Source organism: Liolophura sinensis, chromosome 1, assembly GCF_032854445.1.
Source record: "Liolophura sinensis isolate JHLJ2023 chromosome 1, CUHK_Ljap_v2, whole genome shotgun sequence".
NCBI classification, from domain to species: Eukaryota; Metazoa; Mollusca; class Polyplacophora; order Chitonida; family Chitonidae; genus Liolophura; species Liolophura sinensis.
Window position 1 is genome coordinate 39,779,732 of NC_088295.1, and position 22,388 is coordinate 39,802,119.

The 22,388-nt window shown below is 38.8% G+C and overlaps 1 protein-coding gene across 1 annotated transcript in view; it reads left to right on the forward strand.

The window, feature by feature from the left end:
* Positions 1-5,765: 5,765 nt before the first annotated feature.
* LOC135471463 (myosin-10-like) overlaps positions 5,766-22,388 on the forward strand; it is a 56,846-nt gene continuing 40,223 nt past the window's right edge. The window contains exons 1-3 of the mRNA XM_064750713.1: positions 5,766-6,328; positions 8,618-8,774; positions 18,697-18,724. Of these exons, the coding sequence (XP_064606783.1) occupies positions 5,975-6,328; positions 8,618-8,774; positions 18,697-18,724 (539 nt within the window). The 5' untranslated portion in view covers positions 5,766-5,974. The remainder of the gene's footprint in view (positions 6,329-8,617; positions 8,775-18,696; positions 18,725-22,388) is intronic.

The window sequence follows — 22,388 nt, forward strand, 5'->3', positions numbered from 1 at the left end:
TCCACTCGCTTTATTTAGATTGCTTCAGGAATTAAAAAAGAATCACATGGTGATCGCCCATAAATGATAACATATGACATTAATATACAGGGATGAGAATTTTCAGCTGATTTTAAGGGAAATCATGATTTGAAGTAGCTGATCTGTGACCAAAATGGCCAAAAGGGGTGAGTAGGCCAATGTACCTCAACACAAACAAAGTTGTACAATTTTCTTGTAATGAGAAAAGAATGTACAAAAGGTCAAGGACATATCGGGACATAAAGTGGCACTGGGTTGTTGCCATGTCAAATATGCGCCAAGTGAATGTACCAAGTGATAACTACCGTTTCTATCAGTGAAAAAAAAAATTGCGTCAGATAGTTACGATAACATCAAAAATATCTGATCATCAAGTGTTGCCACAACCACTATCACACAGTGAGGAAATATCACGTGTGAGGCTATATTTGCCCTGAAGATTAGCCGTAATAGTGCATTTTTAGAGGCAAATAAAGGTTGTCAAATATTAAGTTTGGGGCTCAAACATTGATGTTCCAAGTAATATATCACTCTACCTTCCAAGGGAACGAGCCGTTTCTCACATCAACAGGACTTCCAGATTCAGAATGAGTAAACCTTTCAGGGACGAAATTACAGGTTGAATACTGTACTTTGGCATCATCCCAATATAAGATCCCAGACCCATGAAAGCAGTGGGCACAGTGATCGCGAATGTGGTACTGTTTGCCAAAGAAACAAGGGGAACAACTCTGAAGTTGTGGCCATACTGTAAAAGAGTTGCTGTTCTTTACATGATATGAAGATGTTTAACATTGTCAAGTCAGAACAATAGGCTTAAGCTGCACCATCTAAAACCAGCTCCTTAGTTCAGAAAGTTTTAAGTTTAGAAGAATGAAAACAAAACATTAGGCCTATCTTTGCTGTTGTTTTTCAACAATCCATAAAGTCGAATATTCGATAAATTCGAATATAGGCCCCTAGTCGAATATGCGGTAAGTAAAGGTACTGTATGATTTCTCTGAAAACCCGGTATATTAAAATTAAAAAGTCTGCGCGGGCTTTGAAGCTAAAATTGCTGTGATCCATGCTCTTTAGTATGTCTCCGCTTCGGGAGCGGTAGATTCAGTCCTGGGTCGAGTCACAACTAAGACTTTAAAAGAGGGAGTTGTAACTTCCTCGCTTGGCGTTCAGCATGAAGGGGATAGTGCAATGACTGACTGACCTATATAAGTATAATGGCTCGGGTGGGTAGGTGGGTACCCTCCCTTTGGTTAGTCGTCTCAGTGAAGCAGCACTAGATAACAGAGCGATGGAAATCCGTCCTGCAACAAGGAGGCACATTACATACACCCTAAGCATTCCTTCGTCGTCATATGAAAAATTGTTAAGTACGACCTTAAAGCCCAAGCACTCACTCACTTTATTATATCCATTCCACGAAAAGGGGGATAACTCTAATAGACAAGGCGTGCTAATCCCAGAAGAGTTGCCCCGTTGTTTAAAGGAATACAGAATGAACACTGATCTGCTGACACCAGCTAGTCAGAATCGATTCTGTATAACTTTAAGCTAAACTTTCCATGACCATTTCGAACTTACCATTACAATTAAAACAGGTCATCTGAGCAAACTTTATTTGTTTTGTATTATATAGGAAGCTGGCGAAGAATGGGCATTTTTACTCATGAAGAAATCCTCCTTTTTATACAATTTTATTTTCTAGATTTATATATAGAAGAATTTCTAAAAATTATAAAATTTCGGGAGGAGGGCAGGGGGCGCTAGATCCAGGGCCAATACTGGGTCGGGTCACAGCTAAGACCTTAAAAGAGGAAGTCGTAACTTCCTCGCTTGGTGTTCAGCATTAACGAGATGGTGCAACGACTGGTTGACCTGTATCAGTATAACGTCTCGTTGGGACGCCTACCTGTCTGCGTTAAGTCGTCTCAGTGAAGCAGCACTAGATAAAAGAGAAGTGGAAATCCATCCTGCAGCAAAGGGGCACATTACATGTACTGTATCGACTTTTTAAGTACGACGTTAAACTCTAAGCACTCTCTCGCTCCAAAACACCAGTATGATTTGTATGTAGGCCGATTTGTCAGTAACTTGCTAATTGTGAAAAATTCTTGAATTAGGTGTTAAACAACAATCAGATAACTACGTGAGAGGTATCTGCATGGAAAACTATGAAATAAGATGTACATAATCGTATATTGCATCTCATGCAATGAAACAGAACCGAACGAGCAGCATGGTGACAAACTCGTATCATCATCAAAGACAAAAGATATAATGTATTATATAACGTCTTTTCAGTCAAGTGTAACTGACTATAACATAACGGTATCGTACAAGAAGAAAAAAAAACAATGAAAGATTTACGTTGACATATAATTTGTCATAAATCAGTGAAAGAACGCCCAGTCCGTTAAATGAGCAGGTCACAAACATGTTCCTGTGTGAAATGTACCCTGTAATATTGTGAAATACTTGTTTGAGATAGACAATTGATCTATTACTGCATAAAATTTAAATAAAATGTTTATAATAAAAAGAAAAGGTCTGTACACATGTGCATGCACACTGTGTTGTATGGGGTGAAAGGTTTGGCAATTGTATACGCAAGTATTTTGACCTAGTCAGTCGCATATACTGCATGTACGCTTGTTGAAGCTGCATGACTTGCATCCTGAATTCCGAAGGGTGCATTATTAGCTACACTAATGCCGGTTATTATGTGTTTTGTTATTAGTCATGTAATTATATCTGTCAGTGAGGCATCCTGATGTGCATATATATAGAGTCACAGGCATATATTTGTACATATATTGCATATATATCTATGTAGCCTAGTATATAGTTGTAGGTATATATACGTACGGTGTTGTCGATAGCTCATGTTCAACTTTAAATTTTGAAAACTTTCTGTTTCGAGTCAGAATTTGTACTCTGTACAGGTATATATATTGCGCGTCAGCTGCTAGTGCTTAGGTTTGTTTCCACATAACATAGGCACATATATAACGTGGGAATGAAGTGAAAACCACATGCATCTACGTCTTTTCACTGACAAACTATATGGAAGAAGGTAGACTGTTATTACTGTCAAAATTTAACTGAAAGCCATGAATGTGAGGAAAATCTGAAGAAAAAAACACGTCAGTGATAAATATGCACAAGGATGGAATGGCAGCAAGCATAAATGTAGTGTGTAGGCCTACATACATAGTTTATATAATTGATTTACTTACTTGACTGGTTTTACATCGCAGCCGAGACCGACGTAAACTTGTACGATGGTTAATGCGTATAGTCCTTGCAAAATCACGTCGTTTTTGTTACACATCACTTGTACGTGCATACGATTATACATTCTTTGGTATACGCTTGTATGTGTCAAGTCACATTTATTTATTTATTTATTTTTACTGTACATATACATTACGACATATCTGGTGCATCATTGCTCGACGGGTCACCGCGTAATTTTTAACTTTAAAATTAACGTTAAAATAACGTTAAAAGAATTTTTAACTTCAGTGACTATGATTATGTTCTGGGTGACGGAATGAATCAGACATGTATATGCATGTATGTATATAAACAAATGGAGATATTCTGTACATGAACAACTACTATAAATATTTAATATCTTTAATTATATAAACAGTTTATCTCTAACACTCAGCGACATCTGATGAAAGGAACTACATACAGACAAGTTTTAGTGGTGATTTAATCACTCGGAAACTGACTGACAAGATTGAATGCAAATTAGAAATGCACTGGCAGACTCAATGATGCGTATGTCATGGCAAAACACCTGCAATGCGTGTTACCGCATGGTGTGTTGTGACGGTTGTTATGATCGTTATATATCTCAGGATCAGCCTATAGCTGCATGTATTCCTTATAGTCTTTATTCCTTCTAGTCTTTATTCCTTCTCATTTATGCAATGCTATATCGTATAATCAGCTGGGGATTATATTTGAACCAGCGATCTATCAGTGCAAGTTTCTACCTCTAGACTAGGAGTCTTCAGTTCACCGATGGTCGAATGTATATTACGGAACTACTGCATGAGGGGTCATATATATATATATATATATATATATATATATATATGGGAAGCTTTTCATCGCAGTGTGTATATATGCCATAAACGTGCATTTACATGTGTATATATATACACTCTGATTAATGGTCACATTAGGCCTACAAACACGCGTGGAATGTCAGTGATTGAAACTGTAATGATGAAAACATCATTGAAATGTAAAAAGGCGCGGACAGAGCCGGAAACATACGAGTGCAGCCGGAACTTCTTTTATACATTGGAACATATTGGTACAGACTCGCGATCGGGACTTAAATATACACTGGTTCATGCAAATATAAGTGTAAAGCCTCCAAAAATCTGTTGAGCTATATAGATACCCGGATGCCTTCTCATTCAAAAATAATAGTGGGCAAGTGCATGGAATGGAAAACAACTTGAAAGTGAAGAATCTCAGTTACAGAAAAGAGAGAAAAAAAGGGGGGTTAATGCATTGCTTCAGTATTACCCCGTGAATCTGTGTTAAATTCGAATTAGTGCAAATATTTTGTAAACCGCACACCCCACATGCGACGAACAGATGTAGTCCAGGCCTACAAGTGGTAAAGCGTCTATACGGTATATGCCATTCAGCACGGTACATAGGCCCCAGTTCTGTACATACACCAGCAGCAGGTACGGATCAAGTTCTAAATTTATTTTCCCGCGCTGTCCCGCTTTCTGTTAAAGCTGAATGATTCAGTATCTAGAACAACGATGTTGTTGTCGAGGTAACTTAATATAATCTGTACGTACAGCTTTATATAACAACCAGGTCAGCCGTTCTTTTGGCGCTAAATTCCCTCACCTGCTAAAGCAGCCCATTATTTGAATCACGCACTACTACATTATACCAATTAGGCTTAGCCGAAATTAGCCCTCGAACAAATGCGCGTTTTATACGTAGTACGATGTATAGACCGGCAAATAAACATGCATGTAACTTCTATATATGCGCCATATAGATACTAATTGTTAAGAAGATACTTGAATATGATACGTTTGCAATCAACAGGCATTTGGAAACAAACTTTATATACCAGTTTTAAGATAAATTACACGTGGGTAAACCTTACTTAACATAAAATACAAGGTAGGACCTCTCGGATCTCTATTTGGAGGCTGATGAAAAATGAAAGCTAGTATGCCTACAAGGTAGGCCTACACCTACATACAGATCAGCCTACACTATAAATGCATACACCACTCCCGTTTTCAGCATTGTTCTCTACTGAAAACAGTTTTCCAATCAGGTAATTTTATTATGTGTTTGCATCTTTCACTTAAGATTTGGTCTCCACCAAAAGAGCAGCCGGACGTCCACAACTTTCAAGCTAGCTGCCAGGAAGACTGCACCTTCCGACGATGAGGTCATCAAGGCCGGGTGACGTCATCATCCAAGTCTTCACGCCAGGTTTCAAATGCATGGCGGGTATAGTTTGATTTGCGATGTCATTTACAGTTGAAGCAAGATTCTAGATGCCCCACCTTTGAACCAGATAGACTTGAGTCCATTGTGGAGGTCAGAAGAGCGCAAAGGTAAATCATTTACGCAAGCCTGTTCATAAAGACCGGGCGTGCCTTTCATCGAGAGAGGGGTTTCACCGAATGTCACGTGGTAGTCTGAGACACTCCCATTGGCTGTCGGTCGCGGCTGGGGCACTGCAGTGAGTTTGGATCACACACTGTGTATGATTCAGTTAAAGAAGACTTCCGTTTGCACCCCGGCTTCGCGGAGAAGCTCAGTTTTATTTCCTAAGGAAATACGACAAACTGGACAGGGTACTGGTGGAACGAACAAGTGTTTAGTAACGTACTTTTACTGTGTTTCACTACAAGTGCGTACCCGGTAGGACACACTTGTATTCAAGATGGCTGACACGGACTACTCTGGGCTGAGTCAAGCGGAATTGAGGTATTTAGCCGTTGACAGGAATGTGATCAACGACCCAGCAGCGCAAGCAGAATGGTCAGCAAAGAAACTAGTATGGGTGCCTCACGAGACAAATGGTTTCGTGATGGCCTCTGTCAAACAAGACAAAGGGGACGAAGTTCTGGTAACAATCGAAGAGTCTGGGAAGCAGATGAAAGTTCACAGAGATGACATCCAGAAAATGAATCCTCCTAAATTCACCAAAGTTGAGGATATGGCCGAGCTGACCTGCCTGAACGAAGCATCTGTGCTACATAACTTAAAAGACAGATATTACTCTGGTCTTATCTATGTAAGTAAAGTGTGTAAAGACTGTCACACCATCCTTGTCAGGTAGCTATGTGACCCCCTCCCCCCCACCCCCTTTTTCTTTTGGCCACAAAGTCCGGTTTCAAACCAAATGGTCTTACGATTTCAGCGCAACAATATGTTGGGTGTAAAGTTACAGATTTTAGCAGTAACTCAGATAGTATTACTTTGTGCTTCAAATACATTTTCTTCCCAGGTCTTCTGTTACATTAAACTTAGAAATCCTGGACAGTTCAGATTTGTCTTGTCATTGTCACCTTTAAGCTGCCCTTCCCATCCCTCCACCCAACCCCACCCACTCACTTATACCTACCAACCCATCTCATGTACCCATCAACCCAGACAACAAAGTTTGTTTTACACTTTCTTTTACCTGCTCTCTTTTCATTACACCTCGTAATAAAACTATAAACAACAACTATAAACTTTGTTTCTGTTATGCATTAAATACCTAGACATATTATGACATTGCAATTTTAAATGTATGCATTAAATTTAAAGCTGGTTTGAGAAAACAAGGTTGATATGACATATTAAATCAGGATAGTTAGTTGTTCATGGGTGTGTTGTATTTTCGTGTATGTTATCTTTACCCATGATCAGATCAGAAACCATCATGTTCAAGATGTGGGTTTTAAATACATGTGTGTTGCAAAACTGACGAGTTTACTCCGTTCCGTACTATTACCTAGCGTTACCAGAAGATTTTGATGTACTGACAATATGTAGTAAGACTGCAGTATTGACTACATCAGTAGGTGGATGTGAGTGTTACTGTAGAATCAGATGCAATAGATTGTCAGTTCCACGTGTGACAAAAGTTTGCTTAACTTCATGCGATTGATGACATCTGGACATTTTAGGAATATACATATTAACGAATGTTGTGTGTAATGTAACTAAAATTGTTAACAATTTCATGTACTTACATGTAGTATAATTGGACATCTTTGTAATGAGGGTATAGACATGAAATCATATTAATTCCCTCTAGTTTTTAAAATGTAGCTGAAATTTGAAGAGTTTTTAAAGTTCTATCCCTGACATTGTATTGTTATGCATGATAATCTGGATTTTGGTAATTACCATCCCAATGTCTTATTCATGCATTTTTTTCCAAATCAATTTAGATGGCTTTTATGTCCACCGAGGCAGGTGTAATTACAGCTGGAAAAAAAGCTCATGAAAATGCCCAAAGGTTGACACCTGTGTAATTGTCTATAAATAACACTCAGACCTAGCTCAGTAAATTATCAGTTGTAATTGTGGTTGATCAGATCTCAGTACGAGAGGTATCTTACTTGATTTTACTCGGCAGTCCCCAGGTAGCTGTTGATAGACTAGGGAGCATGCAGTGTACTGTTTGTCACCTGTGTGGAATGCAGTTGACCTACTTGCAGTCAGATAGATCACAGCTGACAATTGTTACCATATCCATTATGTGCGATCATAGCATAGAGCAATACCATATATGATCATGTTCGGCTAACCAAAGATCATTGTTCAGTATGTGGATTGCCAAAAAAAAAAAAAAAAAAAAATAGAAACACATGTGAACATTTGTTCCACAAATTGTCATGAACAATTAAGCATAATTTCACAATGAAATGTGATACCATGTACATGTGGACTAATAACCTAGGAAATGTTCCCCTATGTTATTTCTATGTTTGTGAGGATGGAAATGAAAAACAGTATTGTTATAATTGCGGTATACAAAAGGACACAGGTATATGTATACTTTATAGCATTGACTATTGTTTATTTTCTATTGATTCGTCCAAGTTAGGGTGACACGTGCACACAAACACAGCTGTAATAATTCATTTATAAGACTTCATTATTAGATGTTTGGGAAATCTATGACATAAAGTGTTATTTTGTTGGTTAGTGGGGGAGCGTATTTTGAGTACCGGTACATGTATTTACGTAATGATGTGGCAGATCAATATACTTATGTATGATTTTAAAACAAAGTGGTTTGTTTTTTCATTATTTTTAATCAGGACATACTAAAGGCTTTATAGTTGAAAGGAACAGCAGTATAATATATTATTTGCCCTTAGCATTTTTATTGTTTATTTTTTAACATATTGTTTCATGTATGTTTGTTCATTGAGGAAAAGTCTTGAGAATGTTTTAATTGCTCCATTTTTATATTTATATATTTTTATTGTTTCACTTGTTGTTTCATGAATATACACATGTAATTATTTTGATTCAAGTGTATTTTGTTGTGTAATTCAGCATGTATTGATCTCTTTGTTTACAGACATACTCAGGTCTGTTTTGTGTTGTGGTTAACCCCTACAAGAAGCTGCCCATTTATACAGATAAAGTTATAGAGCTGTACAAGGGCAAGAAGCGCCATGAAGTCCCCCCTCATGTATACGCCATCACAGACACTGCCTACAGGAGCATGCTGCAAGGTGAGGCCAGTCATGCTCTTACATGCTTATGTGTGGTAAAAACTTTGTTAACCGCTATCAGTGAACATGTCGGATGGCAAGTGTAGGAACATTTTTGAGCAGGCAACAGTTTGTGAGGTTTTCCAGATATGACATCAATACAAAATGATCTCCCTTTGTGGCCTGAAGTGATCACTTTACAGCATGTTTGGGTCATGCTGTGAAATTGAACATGGGCCAATATATATGCAATAGTTATCTGAAACAATAGTGTTAATTGTGCTCCCCATTACTGCTGTTTGTTTCATTGTGCAAAAGTAGTGAAATTCTGGCATCCGTTGTACATATATAGAGTACCGATATGGTAAAATATAGATGCATGTAAGTGACTGAACTCTGGTAAACCAGTGACATCATGGAACATAAGGACATCAGTGTGTTGTAACTTCCTAAATTAAAAACCGCATGTTTACTCTAGTGCATGTACATATGTCTGTGTTAAGATCTGCATTGTATGTGCAGAATTTCAGGATACAGGCTGTTTTCAAGGTTTACTTTTCGTAGTGTATGTATTATGTGGAGCTGAAACCATTGTCTGCTGCTGGAAGGTCAGACTGTAGCGCAGTGCTACACACTAGCCTTAGTGAGATACGATTGTCCCCCTCAAATAGAGAAGTGTTCCGCCTAACTGATTCTTTAGTGCAGTTGGCCAGCAATTCAGTCGTTCAGGAGCACTGACGTAGGGGTGTCATTGAAAGCTGTCCAAGCCACAAATGACACTGTTCAGCTTTGTATGACATGTGACTGGTTGGCGGCTGTCTTGATTTACCAGTAAGTTTTGGCCACCAAGGTTCAGTGTGACCTTCCTTAAGCCATTGATTTGAACTGTATATAGTTTTTCCCTAGGTATAAAGCTGATATTGCCTGGGAGCCCTGTTTATATATGTCATTATGTACACCAACATGTAGTTTGCAAGAGGGGGTTAAAGCTGTTTCATTGTCACACCCCATGAGTGCCTATTCTCAATTGTTAGTCAAAGATTTATTTTAATGCATTCATGAAACTTCAAAGGATTTAGTTTAGGCTACAGTTCATTGCGTTGATCACTCTATATGTCTATTTCTATGTAGATTCAGGTGAAACTGTGACGGTCAAAACTCAGTTAAGTGCTTTACATAGGCCTTAATGGTATCCACAAGATGAACACAAATTGACATGATCAGACAGCATTTTGAAGCCTTCTTGACTATGCCTTTTTCCTTGTTGAACATTTGATAGTTGCCTGTAGTTTGAGGTGCATGCAATATAAAAGTACATTTATGACAGCATTGGTAATTTATTAGCAAAGTTAATCTTATTGTAGATTTAAGTTCACTTCAATCAACAATTTAGCAGAATATGCACATTTCCTACAGGAAATCGACTACCCACTCAGTAATCTGGACTAATGTGAGTGGTTCCGCCATGGAATTACTTCTACATGTACGTGGTTAAGTGTCACACCGACGCAAGATCATTAGGTGACCACCAAGTTACACTTATGTCCTGTATGCTAACTCACAAGCTTCACCAGCCCTTAGGTACATTTATGCTTATGGTAGTCCCTCTGTATCTACTGTCGGGTCTGTTTACACTGATTTGCCACAGAGGTGTGTAGGGTGGGAGAAGCAGTGTTAAGTCAGCTGTTGTACTTGTTCATGTCCAGGTCAACTTGACTTCACACATTAGCTGAGGACTTGCCAAGTGTGCATATAAATATGTATTTATACATTGTGTGCACTTCATATTCCACCTATATGCTAACGTACCCATTACATGCTTTCTCATTCACTGAAAAACCTGTTCATTTTCCACCTACGTGTAATTTTCTCTGGAGACTTGAAGTAATTGCTTTTATAAAATACTGTATATTGTACTGTTACTTTGACCAAAAGTGCAAGTTCATTTATATCAAGTTTAATGTTACTCTTACTCATACTGTAATTCTTCAACCTTTTTTGCATGTTTGCAAAGTGTGTATTCAAGTATATTCTGAAGTCATTATTTTGTGTGGACTATTAAGATCATAATTTTGTGATGCCCTGAAACCAGCCAGTCTGAAAAATCAAATTAAAAACCCTCAGGATTGCACTGAAAGTTGCTCTTTCATAAATGAAAAAGGTTGAGGAATTAGGGCATGTGTACACAAAACAAATTGACCGCATGTAATATTATAAAATGTAGGTGTACATGATCTATAATACATGTATGTGAAATAGCGTATTAATTGTGCAGTTTTCCTACATTTTAGTATTCAGTGTTCAAGAGGTAAAATCCGGGCCTAATCCAGCCCTTCTCAGCGTCCGATTACCGGATGCTGCCGTTCCCTTGAAGTGCTCTTTGCGTTGAAAAAATTGTCCCTTCGCCACAGTGGCGAAAGCAGTGGATACCTTTCAACTTCAGTTGTTCAGATTTAAAGTTCGTAAATTTACTCAAATTTAATGTTGGACCCAAAAGGAAGAAGGAATATTTGACTTCGGTGTGAAAGAACTTGGTTATGAAAACATCAAAGTTTTTAAAGAAAATTTAAAATTGGAAATGTATACCCTGAAGCAGGTGGCAAAAGTTGGACCCGCGATAATTCAGTTAGCATTCAGATAATGCGGGCCGGGAATTACTTTCAATTTACTTTCACAAAATAAAACAAAAAATGCCGACTGACTGACCCGACTGAAAAAAACAGGGTTTGTTACCCCCAACAAACCATTTTAAATGATGGCCTGGGGTAGCTATGATACCATGTGATGATCAGATGCACATGTCATCTGGGAAAGCAGAGTTCTCCACATATATGTGAATACTAGCCATCCTTTGACTGAATTTTCGGTCTAGGTACATGTTGTGAAGTGCACATGGGTTGATGGTCAATCGTAGGAACCAAGGCCTTTAAAATGTGCCCTTATGAGAACGGAAATATTCAACAATGAGGGGCCCTTCACCAGTGGTCCTCTCATCACCTCCCATCCCCCATTCTCCCCCCCCCCCCCCCCCTCCCCTCCACCACCACCACCCTGCTTTTCTGAGGCCGGATTAGGCCCTGGTAATATTAGGATATTAGAACAATGTGCTGTTATGTTCGTAATAGTCACCTGGTGTAGGCCAGAACTGGGCCTTTCCAACATTGCTAAAGTGTTGTTTATAATGGCTGAAGAGTTTGACAGCAAACTAGATGGACAAAAATAAGATCTGGTCAATACATAGATATTTTCCCTATGAAGAATCTCTAGCAGTGTACCATGTGTACATGAAATTTGTCAGATGTTATGCACTGCACTGCTCTAATTGCCCCAGGCCACTAGTTGTTTGCCTGTCTGAATGGACAGGAGTGGGAAGATTGAAAATAGAAAGCCTGCTGGCATTACGTGGCCTTGTGTTACAGTGTCTGGGGAAGAAGGGGGGGGGGGGTTAAAAAAAACCTGGCCATTCCTTCGACGTAAATAACTTGAAGCATTGAACTAAGATGGTACAAAGGTTACACTTTGCGAGACTTGTAAGCCACTTATCTGACACTAGTCGCTACTCACATTGTTTGTTAGACATGTATGTTCATGCAGGGTACGTGTACCATACACCTGACTAAAGAGGGATCTTCCCAAAATGTGGAATCCAGTACATTGGTCCAATTGTAGTTGACATCAAGGCTGAAAAATTCAGCTGGAATTGTGGTCTGGCCAGTAGAGTTGAACAAACCAACTGGTATGTGATTCACAGATATCTACAGAATTAATGCAGCTGGCTGTGACTGTACCTATATGTACATTTATAAACAAAACATTGAAAAAGAAGTGGCTTCTGTTATGCATGTAAGGTATACATTTAAATGAATATTGTTGTAAATTGTGAAACAGGGTGATTTTATTTTCTTTCATTTAACTGAAAAACAAGCTAATATTGAGAAGGGCCTACAGGTGATGTTTTTGACTTTATATTGGACCAGTATTTTACAGATAGATTCAGTTTGTTCATGGCTTCACAGTCTTTCTTTGCTTCCAGGGCCTGATTCTAAATTATCAACCCTTATTTTGTCTAAACCTAACCTATTCCACCTAAAGTTTTTTCTTGATTCTCACAGGATAAACCGCTGATGGTGTACCTATGTCTATTATAACATGGGCTGTGCTAAAGTTTTTCTTGCTGTCATCTGCCTATGTCACAGTTTGATGGATGTATCTACATGTATCTAACATTTTTCAAAGCTCTGATTTGAGTATTTCATTGAGAGATGTTCTTCAGATGTCGTAGCTGCTTTTGAACACCCTGCAATATTGTCTGTAAAGAAAATCACATTACATAGTTCCATTACACACAGGTGTTGTAGTCATGTTAATAAATTTATAAAAAAAAGTAATCATCATAACTCAGATTGTCTTTGTGTTCAAATGGCTTAGAAGAACTGATATTGTATGGCTGTAGTCCTGTACACACAGCAGAAATTTAAGTTGCAAGGATACTCATCCAACACACATTGTTGTGTGAAACTGCCCTATTATCTTACCATGTGCTGGATACCCCCTATTTTTTCAATCTTCTCAGCTGCCTTTGCAACCAATAATTTAAAATATTTTAAGACAAGCATGGAGTGTCGAGAAACAATGTGCACAGTTTTATGAAGCTTGCATCTTAATGACCCTAACGAATCATCTTTAGCGTCATTTTCATTCTAATGGTGTATATATATTTCATTTTAGTGGTTGAAAAGGTTGAAGATTCAAAGTATACATGTACATATTTACTTGTATTAGTCTTGCTGGACTATTGAAAAATCCTTTTCAGTGTACCTGTGTGTCTAATCCATTGACTTATCTTGTGTTGACCTACATGTAAAATGTCTCTGGTTTGTGGGCAGTGTTCAGTTCAGAAGAACTGCTCCGGGAAAAGCAAAAAAGAAGAAAAAAAGTAATTTATTAAAGAAAGCCCAAATTTGAGCGAGAGGTTTCTAGGGAGGGTAATTGATCACTGAGGACAGACCTGTTTTCTGTCTGGTAACTGATACCTCACCTCTCTCAAAGCAGGCTGTCATTAAGGTATTTTTATAATAGCCACTAGAGCATTTGGACATAATGAACATTTCATTGGCTTGTTAAACCCTAGGTTAATTCTTGTCGCCCCTTTGGAGATCAAGGGTCAAATTTTAAACCATGTGGTGTCTTATGTGCGAAAAGTCTTGTACATATCAACACCTAAATGCCAAATCATGAAGATGATCTGACCCCCACCCCTTTGCCGCCCTTCTGTAATCATTAACCCTGTTATCTCAATGTTCATAAGATTTACCAATCATAGTAACGTATTTCACCTGAACTTTAACAGTATTTAAGTGACATGTTTTCTGTGATTCTCATAGGCCCACTTAAGCAGGTTTTTTGAAGACGTTCGATTACAGCTGAAGTTCGATTACAGCTGGTGAAAGGGATTTCTTTTTTACTAAAACTTGACCAAAGTAATTTTTTAAAGAAATTCATCTGAGTGATAAAGTTGTATTCATTCAGGACAGTAATCTCAAAAATGCCACCACCCCCACCCCTACCCCTATCCATCCCCTTGCCCTTTTCACACAAACACCCTGAACAAAGACTTGCACCGTGGGCCTGAGAACCTAATGGTACATAGGAGATGTAACTGTAACTTGACTCTAGATACTGTCCTGATATGTCCGAGGCTTATCCACATTAATAAATCTTAGTCACTGACTTAAAACCTCCACTGTCAGAATATCAGATATGCACACACTCTGCTTGTATTCCTCACCATCAGTGACTTTGTATTCTGAGGGCTCTGACTGGGTATCAGTGGGAGCTTTATCAATAGGCTTTTTTTTTTTTTTCACTGTCATACTTGTATGAAGTATGGAAACTTGCATATTTGTCCTCTAAGACATATGATATTGAAACCTGTGTGTACATGGAAGTGAATATTCATGCATTCTGAAGCTTGGTTTTAGCCCGTTTAACGGGGGTATACATGTGCTCTACACCAATTAACCCAGGCTATACACATCATGATGGCATATAGATCAATCCTACACACGGGTGGGGGTATGAGATGGGGGTCAATTATCTCATTTTCAGAACCACGATTAGCTCAGCATACAATAACAGTAAATAACAGTGAAATGAAGAGGATTTTTTTCTACTTCCGTCTAGAGATGGCACATCTCATGATTGCATATGTATATTTGAATGTAAGTGCAGCAGTGCTGACTGTCCTGACAGTGCAGAACTACTGCTGCACACGTAATGATGCTCTGATTTCTTGTATGTGATGAACATAACAGCCAGTAATGTTAACAACGTTATGTTTTGCTGGGAATGATTACTTGGTAGGGTGTCTTCAGTTCTTGAAAACTTGCCGATATCACCTATTATAGTTGTTACTGTACTCAGTGTATGGCCATGGGCTTGTAACCATACACACACAGGACCACCTGACAAGGTAATAGTGACTGGTACATATAGATTGTAACCCAGTGACTTGCCAGCCTAACCATTTCACCCCACCTCAGCAGACTTAGAGACCTGCATTTCGTTAACCAAACAATGGCAGCAGCTCTCACCCAACAGTCTCCTCCCAGGCGTGGCTTTACCGCCACCCAGCTGCGCGGTGCGTTAGTCACTGCTGTAAAATGGGGAGGTGGCCCAGACGACCTGACCCAAGACACTCAAATAAAGACTTGCAGCTGCACAGATGATCGGGGTGTTTATTTTCAGTGCAGGGCTCTTGTCAACATTTATCTCCCTTATCTATTATTAGGCATTTTTTCTCTCCTGTTCCATTTTGATAGAAGGTGTGGCCAGACAGGTATCCATGTTTCCAGGTTCACTGATAAAATACATGCTCCATCATACCTCATTGCTTAGTCAACAATATTGCTACAGTGTTCATTGAAAACCTTCTTTTTGATCCGGAAAGTTAAGTTATGAACCCTTTAATACAAAACATAATGATAAGTTTTTTTATTATATATTAGTTAAAATAATGCATTGTAGTGGTTGGGGTGGGGGGGGGAGGTGAGAAGTACTGGTGAGAAGTAAAGTAACGTAGTCAATTCTTCAGGTACATGCTAATTATCTGAAAAGTTACATCTACACTTTATGTTTTGCATCATTCAGCGGCTGCGTCAAATGACCCATTGTAAACAGTTGTTGACCATTTGGAATAGATGACTTGTCTGATACATTATAAAAGCTGCATTGTGTGCCGCTTAAATGCAGATTACCCTATATAACTTACATCAGTGCAAGGCCACATTAATGGATAGACTGTAGATGTATTCTTCTATACCTGCAAGTGGTAGTCCTCTCCCAGTTTCCTCTACATGTAGGTGAAGTCAGTGGTTAGACTCAGACCTTGCCTGGATTCAGTCCAGATGTGACAATTGGGATAACCTGCCAGCAGGTTAACCACAGGCTCTGGAGGTGGCAGAGTAACACTGCTGAGGTGTGTAGTGTAGGACTGGCTGACTCAGGTCCTACTCATCACCAGTATTGCAATCCACACATGGAGTGCACATTTTGCCCATTGTTTTAACCCAGTAGTATGATATATGTGCATGTATGAAATGGATGGGAACGAACTGGTTATAGGCACCATGTGTTTATTGTGGACTAAATAGTGTTATAATGGTTAATATTTATAGTCTTGGATAGGGAGATTGTTGCCAGAGACATGTATGCGTATAAGTATGTTTTTTAAATATTGAATATCTGTGTACAAACTGTGTAACATACAACAGACATGTGAAGCTTTGATTGACATTTCTCTAGGAAAAAAATATGCGGTAGTTTGAAATAGACAATTCACCACAGTGGGAAAGTTTAAATCTAGGTTACACTACCTGGACAGGAGTATAATAAATCTACTCTTGCGTTGAATTCATAACTGTATATGAATTTGCATATAGGTGTGAGAAATTAACTTTTGATGAAGTGGCTGATGTTAATCAAAATTGTTTCATATCTTGATTTGGTTATATTAATAATAATTGTAATATACTGTGGATAAGGCGTTTTATAGGGCATGTAGGTTTGCAGCAATATGGAAGAAGTTGAAGTCAATCTACATTGCAGCCTGGATAGGAAATATTATCTCAGTTGAACTCAGTGTAAACAGCTCAGCCTGTTGGAGTGGTGGCTAATTTAGCATTCGTTAAAGCTGGAAACTGAGTGGTGTGATATACATGTATGTCCTTTAAATACTTGTACATATAGGTATAGAGTAATAACTTGGAACGTCAGGACTGGTAGACGAAATCACAGCCTCAGAAAGATGATACTGAGTTTGGATGAGGGTCATTTTGTGATAGGAAGTTGGCTCTCTTCTGATGCTCCCCAGTGATAACCTACCACATCTATTTCCTGCTTACATTCCTCAAGCTGTATCCCTCCTCAGCATTTGTTACTAGTCAGCAGTAGTTTCTAGCTTATGATGAGCAGACACAGCTTCCTACACACATACAAGTACATGTCAGGATGCTGAGAGGTGAAGGCTGCTGTCTCTTCCACCACACCATGCAGCTGCACCTTGACTTAATTTTGCTGTTATGGTTAAGAAGACAGTTGTTGGCCCTCCAGTTTGTCTGAATTCTTCTTAACTAGGGGCACCAATAGCCCAGACTTCCCTCCATTAGGCTTGCATCAGGCTTTTTGAACCAGCTTTGTTTAATTGGCAAGCTGTGCAAATAATTGAGGAAGCTACTGGCAGGTGTATCAAATGAATTTAGGCTTTTTAAGATAACATCAGCCTGCACATGCAAATGTAGCTCCAGGAAAGGTACAAACAGTCCTTTGAACCATATGTCTGTGTGTTTGTGTAGATGTGGTAGCCCCATTGTAGCCATACTTGGAGATGGGCTTCTTTTGGTCTAGTTATTAAGGCTGTTTTGAGGTGATCAACGCAGGCTGTGATATGTGAAAGATTTGAATACAGTAATGTGCACACACACATAATGTATGTACGTAAATATATATATATATGTAAATGTAAGCGAATGTACATGACCAGCCTGTGCAGAGTTAATGTGTTCACTAAGAAAGCAGATACATGTAATTTTCAACTGCTACCTGACCAGGTATGTAGTGGTTGTAAATGTGCCTATACTGCCCAAGTGTAAATTATACCCAGTCTGTTTACAGCATGGGCCTTTGTGACCAAGTGCTCAGCATGCTAGCATAGCAGGATCACTTAAATGCCTCTCATCATTGTGGCTGGTGCTGTGAGTTCAGGTCCAGATCTTGCTGGCTTCCTCTCTGGTCCTAAGTGAGAAGGTCTGTCAGCAGCCTCCAGATGGTCGTGCCCGGTTTCCGCCCACCATAAAGCTGGCCACCATCGTATAAGTGAAATATTCTTGAGTACGGCATGAAACACCAATCAAATAAATAAATAAATAAATAAATAAATAAATCCATGTTGCTGGTGTAAGTTGAAGTCCAGCTCAGACTGGCTTCCTTTGGTCATAGGTTTAGCCCTGTTTCCTCCCACCACAATGCTTGTCATCATCATACGAGTTTAATATTCTTGAGTACAGTGTAAAACACCAATCAGATAAATACATGTAAATAAGATTAAATATTACCATTTTATTCAAATGTGTTTTGTCTCTTATTTAAATCATTCCTGATGTGTACACACTGTGTTTATAACCCTGACTTCACCACTGTACTTATGGGTCATCACTCTTTGTTTGCTGTGGGACAGACTGGTCAGTAGCTGTAATGATGAGTTGCATGACCAATCCTCCCATCATAGCAGCGATGGAGGATGACCAATGTAGTATTGTCAGGATGAGGGTACACAGTGCCATGTGGCAAAGCTGGCTGTCTCTTGATTGATGACTCAGATTGTCAGGTCTTCATCTCTTTCCTATTAAATTTGTAATCTTTTTTTCTTCTCTTTTTTCCCAACCAGATCGTGAGGACCAGTCCATCCTCTGCACGTAAGTTAATCAATTTGCTCCCCAGACTGAGTTTGCTCCCAGTCACTGAGGAATACCGACGGAGAATCTGTTCGAGCCTGTTGTTGTTGTTAGCACGCACACACCTTCACCTGTGTCATACTGGTTGTTCTGGATCGTGCTACAGCTTTTCTCCATTGTGCATATATACCTCAAACCCAATCAGTACCATCATATGTATACATGTTCATAGCATTTCTCAGAATTCTTGTCTAGGCTTCATATACATGTATTTATCTGTATACTAACATCTATTCAGTGATACCAATAAAGCTCCATGCTTTACATCCAGCAAGCAGTGCAATACCCTGATGACATAAATAAACCAACACTTGGCTATATACACTAATGTGTTCATAAATTATATTATGTAATATTACAACTAAAGCTCAGTCTTAATAATACAAGTCACTTAAAATTGGACCACAGTTTAATGTACCAAAGTCTGTTGATCAAAGAATTCTTTAATCTTTGGCAAAAAGAATGCTTTTGACAAGGAAACATAAACGCTACATACATCTGTTTTGAGCAAATACATATGCTGATGCCTTATACCAAATGGTGTGTCTGTTTTCAACACGAAAACAGAAAAAAAAAAACAACAAAAGACAAGACAGACTACAGTATTTATGTCTGAGGTGTCTACTTAGGCCTGTTACAGGTTTTCTGGTTTATTGCTAAATGAATAACTAAACAGTTCTTTCTTGTCTGTTGGTACTTCAAGAGTTAATGAGAAGTGTGACGACTTGGTTCAAAAGGGTACAGCTGATTAATTAATGCAGCCTATGGATATCCTTGTGTAAGGCATGTGTGTGGATACTGGAGCTGTAATGGAGCTGTGTCACCCTATTGAGGCCTGATGGAGTCAGGGGGTAGGGCTGAATGGGGTAGACAGGCTTGGAATGCTGTCTCTGTGTCACATACCAGACCTGACCCTAGTTATCCTGGGGGCGGCCATAGGGGTAAGGCCTGGAGCAGGGCTGGCATCATCATACGCACATCTACCTACTGTATATATCCAAAAAAAAAAAATACCCCAAAAAACCATTATTGGTTAATGATTGAAGGGGTGGGGCATGGAAGAGATAATAACTTTTACCACATGGAGAAATTTTTATGCCTTTTCCCTTTATGGACAGAAGATTAAGTATTGTTGTTCCATTTAGCCAGCAAAAATGATTTGTCGTACTTTCTTGTACTTTTAAACTCTTGTTTTAAACAGTACTAAAAGCCATACATGTACATGTAAAGCCCTAATAGTTTGCAGGTAAAATTGACCAGCCATATCTGAGTAGTTTTAGAAATGCAGGCAAGCAAGAGTAATAACATATTACACTTGGTGCTGAAACATACATTTTTCCTAAAGGATAAACGTCAAAACTATCCACAGAACTCTCAGAATCAGGCAAAATGAGTAACTTAGTCAGGGGCAAAATTTTTAGGGCATGTACAGTAATTTAAACTCCTTTGGTGTAGGTACAGTAGATGTTGTGGGCTGGCAGGTGTCCATTGAGGTAAATCTTGGAGCATTGACTCCAGTGTGTAGAGTGGTGTTGGGCGAAGACTAAACCCTGTAGGTACATACACAGTGGGGATTTATTTTAGTACTTCACGTTCATGTCTGGAATGATACAAAGGGGCCTGTAGAATTGACAAGAAAATCTAAATGTCACCTTAGTGGTGTAAACACCTGGCCACGATAGTCTTGCCTTTGTTAGCCAGGTTCTTTAAACTGTAACCATCTTCTTGGTGGAATTGAAAGACAAGCTGGCCTCTGGCACATGCACCTCCCTATTTGACAAGTTTCAAACTTAGTGCACATACATGATAGACCCACATATAGCAAGACATTTGCATGAATACATTACTGTGCATCTAAACTGGTACATGGAGATTCGTGTACTGTAATCTTTGAGTACAAGCTTTCCTGGATTAAACTACATTGTGCATGACGCTTTTGACAGATGAAATGAATTTGGACAGAACTGTCAAGCATTACATCAGTACTGTACTGCCGCTGTTGTATAAGTGAAATATTCTTGAGTATGGCGTAAAACACCAATCAAGTAAATAAATAAGTACTGTACTGCAAATCTTCAACCTTTTCAACCTCTACAGCACTTTTTTCAAGTGGATTTTTTTATGTATACACTAATTATAAAAATGATGCTAAAATGATTATTTTGTGTCACTAAAGATGGAAGATTCATAAAACTGCAAATTAGTTTTGGACTTCTCATAGTTCTCTCAGAATGATTCAAAATATTGGTTGCAGTGGAGGATTGAAAAGGTTGAAGAATTGGGTTAATTGTATAAATTGTGACAATTTAAAGAGTTTCACTGGATACTACATAAGTACATGCAGGAACATTATGTGACACTTAAGGATGTGTTTGTTAGAGAGCGCTACATCTGTCAGAAGTGTCATTTAGCCTGGAGTGCATTTCAGATGACCTGAAGTGTAACTTTTATGTTTGTAAGTGTCCTTAAGCTGGAAGTGTACATGCGACCTGTTTGCTTTCAACATTCATACATGTCAGGCATATGTCACTACCTGAGTGCACTAAAACACAATTTATCTTGGATCAGTGTACATTTACATTTTACTTCCAAAATAACGAGTGCACCAACAAGTGGAGGGTTTCAGTGGATAGTATTTCAGTGCAAATAATTTTGTGCAGATACACACATGCATAATAGTATATCTCCGTTTGACGGATTTTTATGGTGTGCTTAAAGTGATTATTTTTCTAGAGCTAGGCATAGACATGTGTTACAGGACAACAAATTACTTGATCTTAACCTGGTATGTGTTATTGTGCAGTGACATGTCCATGCACAGAACAGATATAAATGTGGAGTGGTGCTAGGGTGGAATATTCATGGGCAACTTCAGATCTTCCTGTTAAGGACATTTTATTGGTGTGGCTTTGTTAAAAGTTTATAGACCCAGATGCTAAGCATGTTGAAACTTTTATCATAAAGTTTTTTAGTATGACAGTGTACCTGTCCATACTGTAGATGTGCACAATCCACATGTATCCCCATCTGGCCATACACTACATGTAGTTCATCTAAACTTAGGCACACACACACACAAAAAACAACTTGTGCACACACTCATGTGCAGTGATAAGCCACTCAAGGGGGGTTGGGCAGCCTATATAAGTCCTAAATAGCTTGACATAATGGCTACATGTCCTCTTAGTCATGTCAGAGGTAATACAGAGCTGCGTTGCTGTACAGGAGTGTGTGCATCTGCAGACTTCTGATCTCACTGAACTGGAGAACTTACCTGTCTACACCTGAAAATGTCAAGTGTGTTTGGACTTACATGTACCTGCCCCCAAATTTATGCTGAACTCTTGACTGACTGCCACTCCAACAATTGTGACACCTCAGACACTGTATACACATATATATGTCTCACTTGTGACCGGCAACCATGCACATGTTCATTTGTGGCTATTTGCAGTACCTTTGTGCACAAGGCATTGAAGACATGTGGACTCAATCAAGACGTGTAGTTACAATCAACATTCCTTTTTGGTACATAATACATGCATAATCATGCTAAGACATTAAACTTCTAGAGCTTGTGTGTATGTGAAGCAAAATGTGTAACAGGAAGTTACAGGAGGTTATC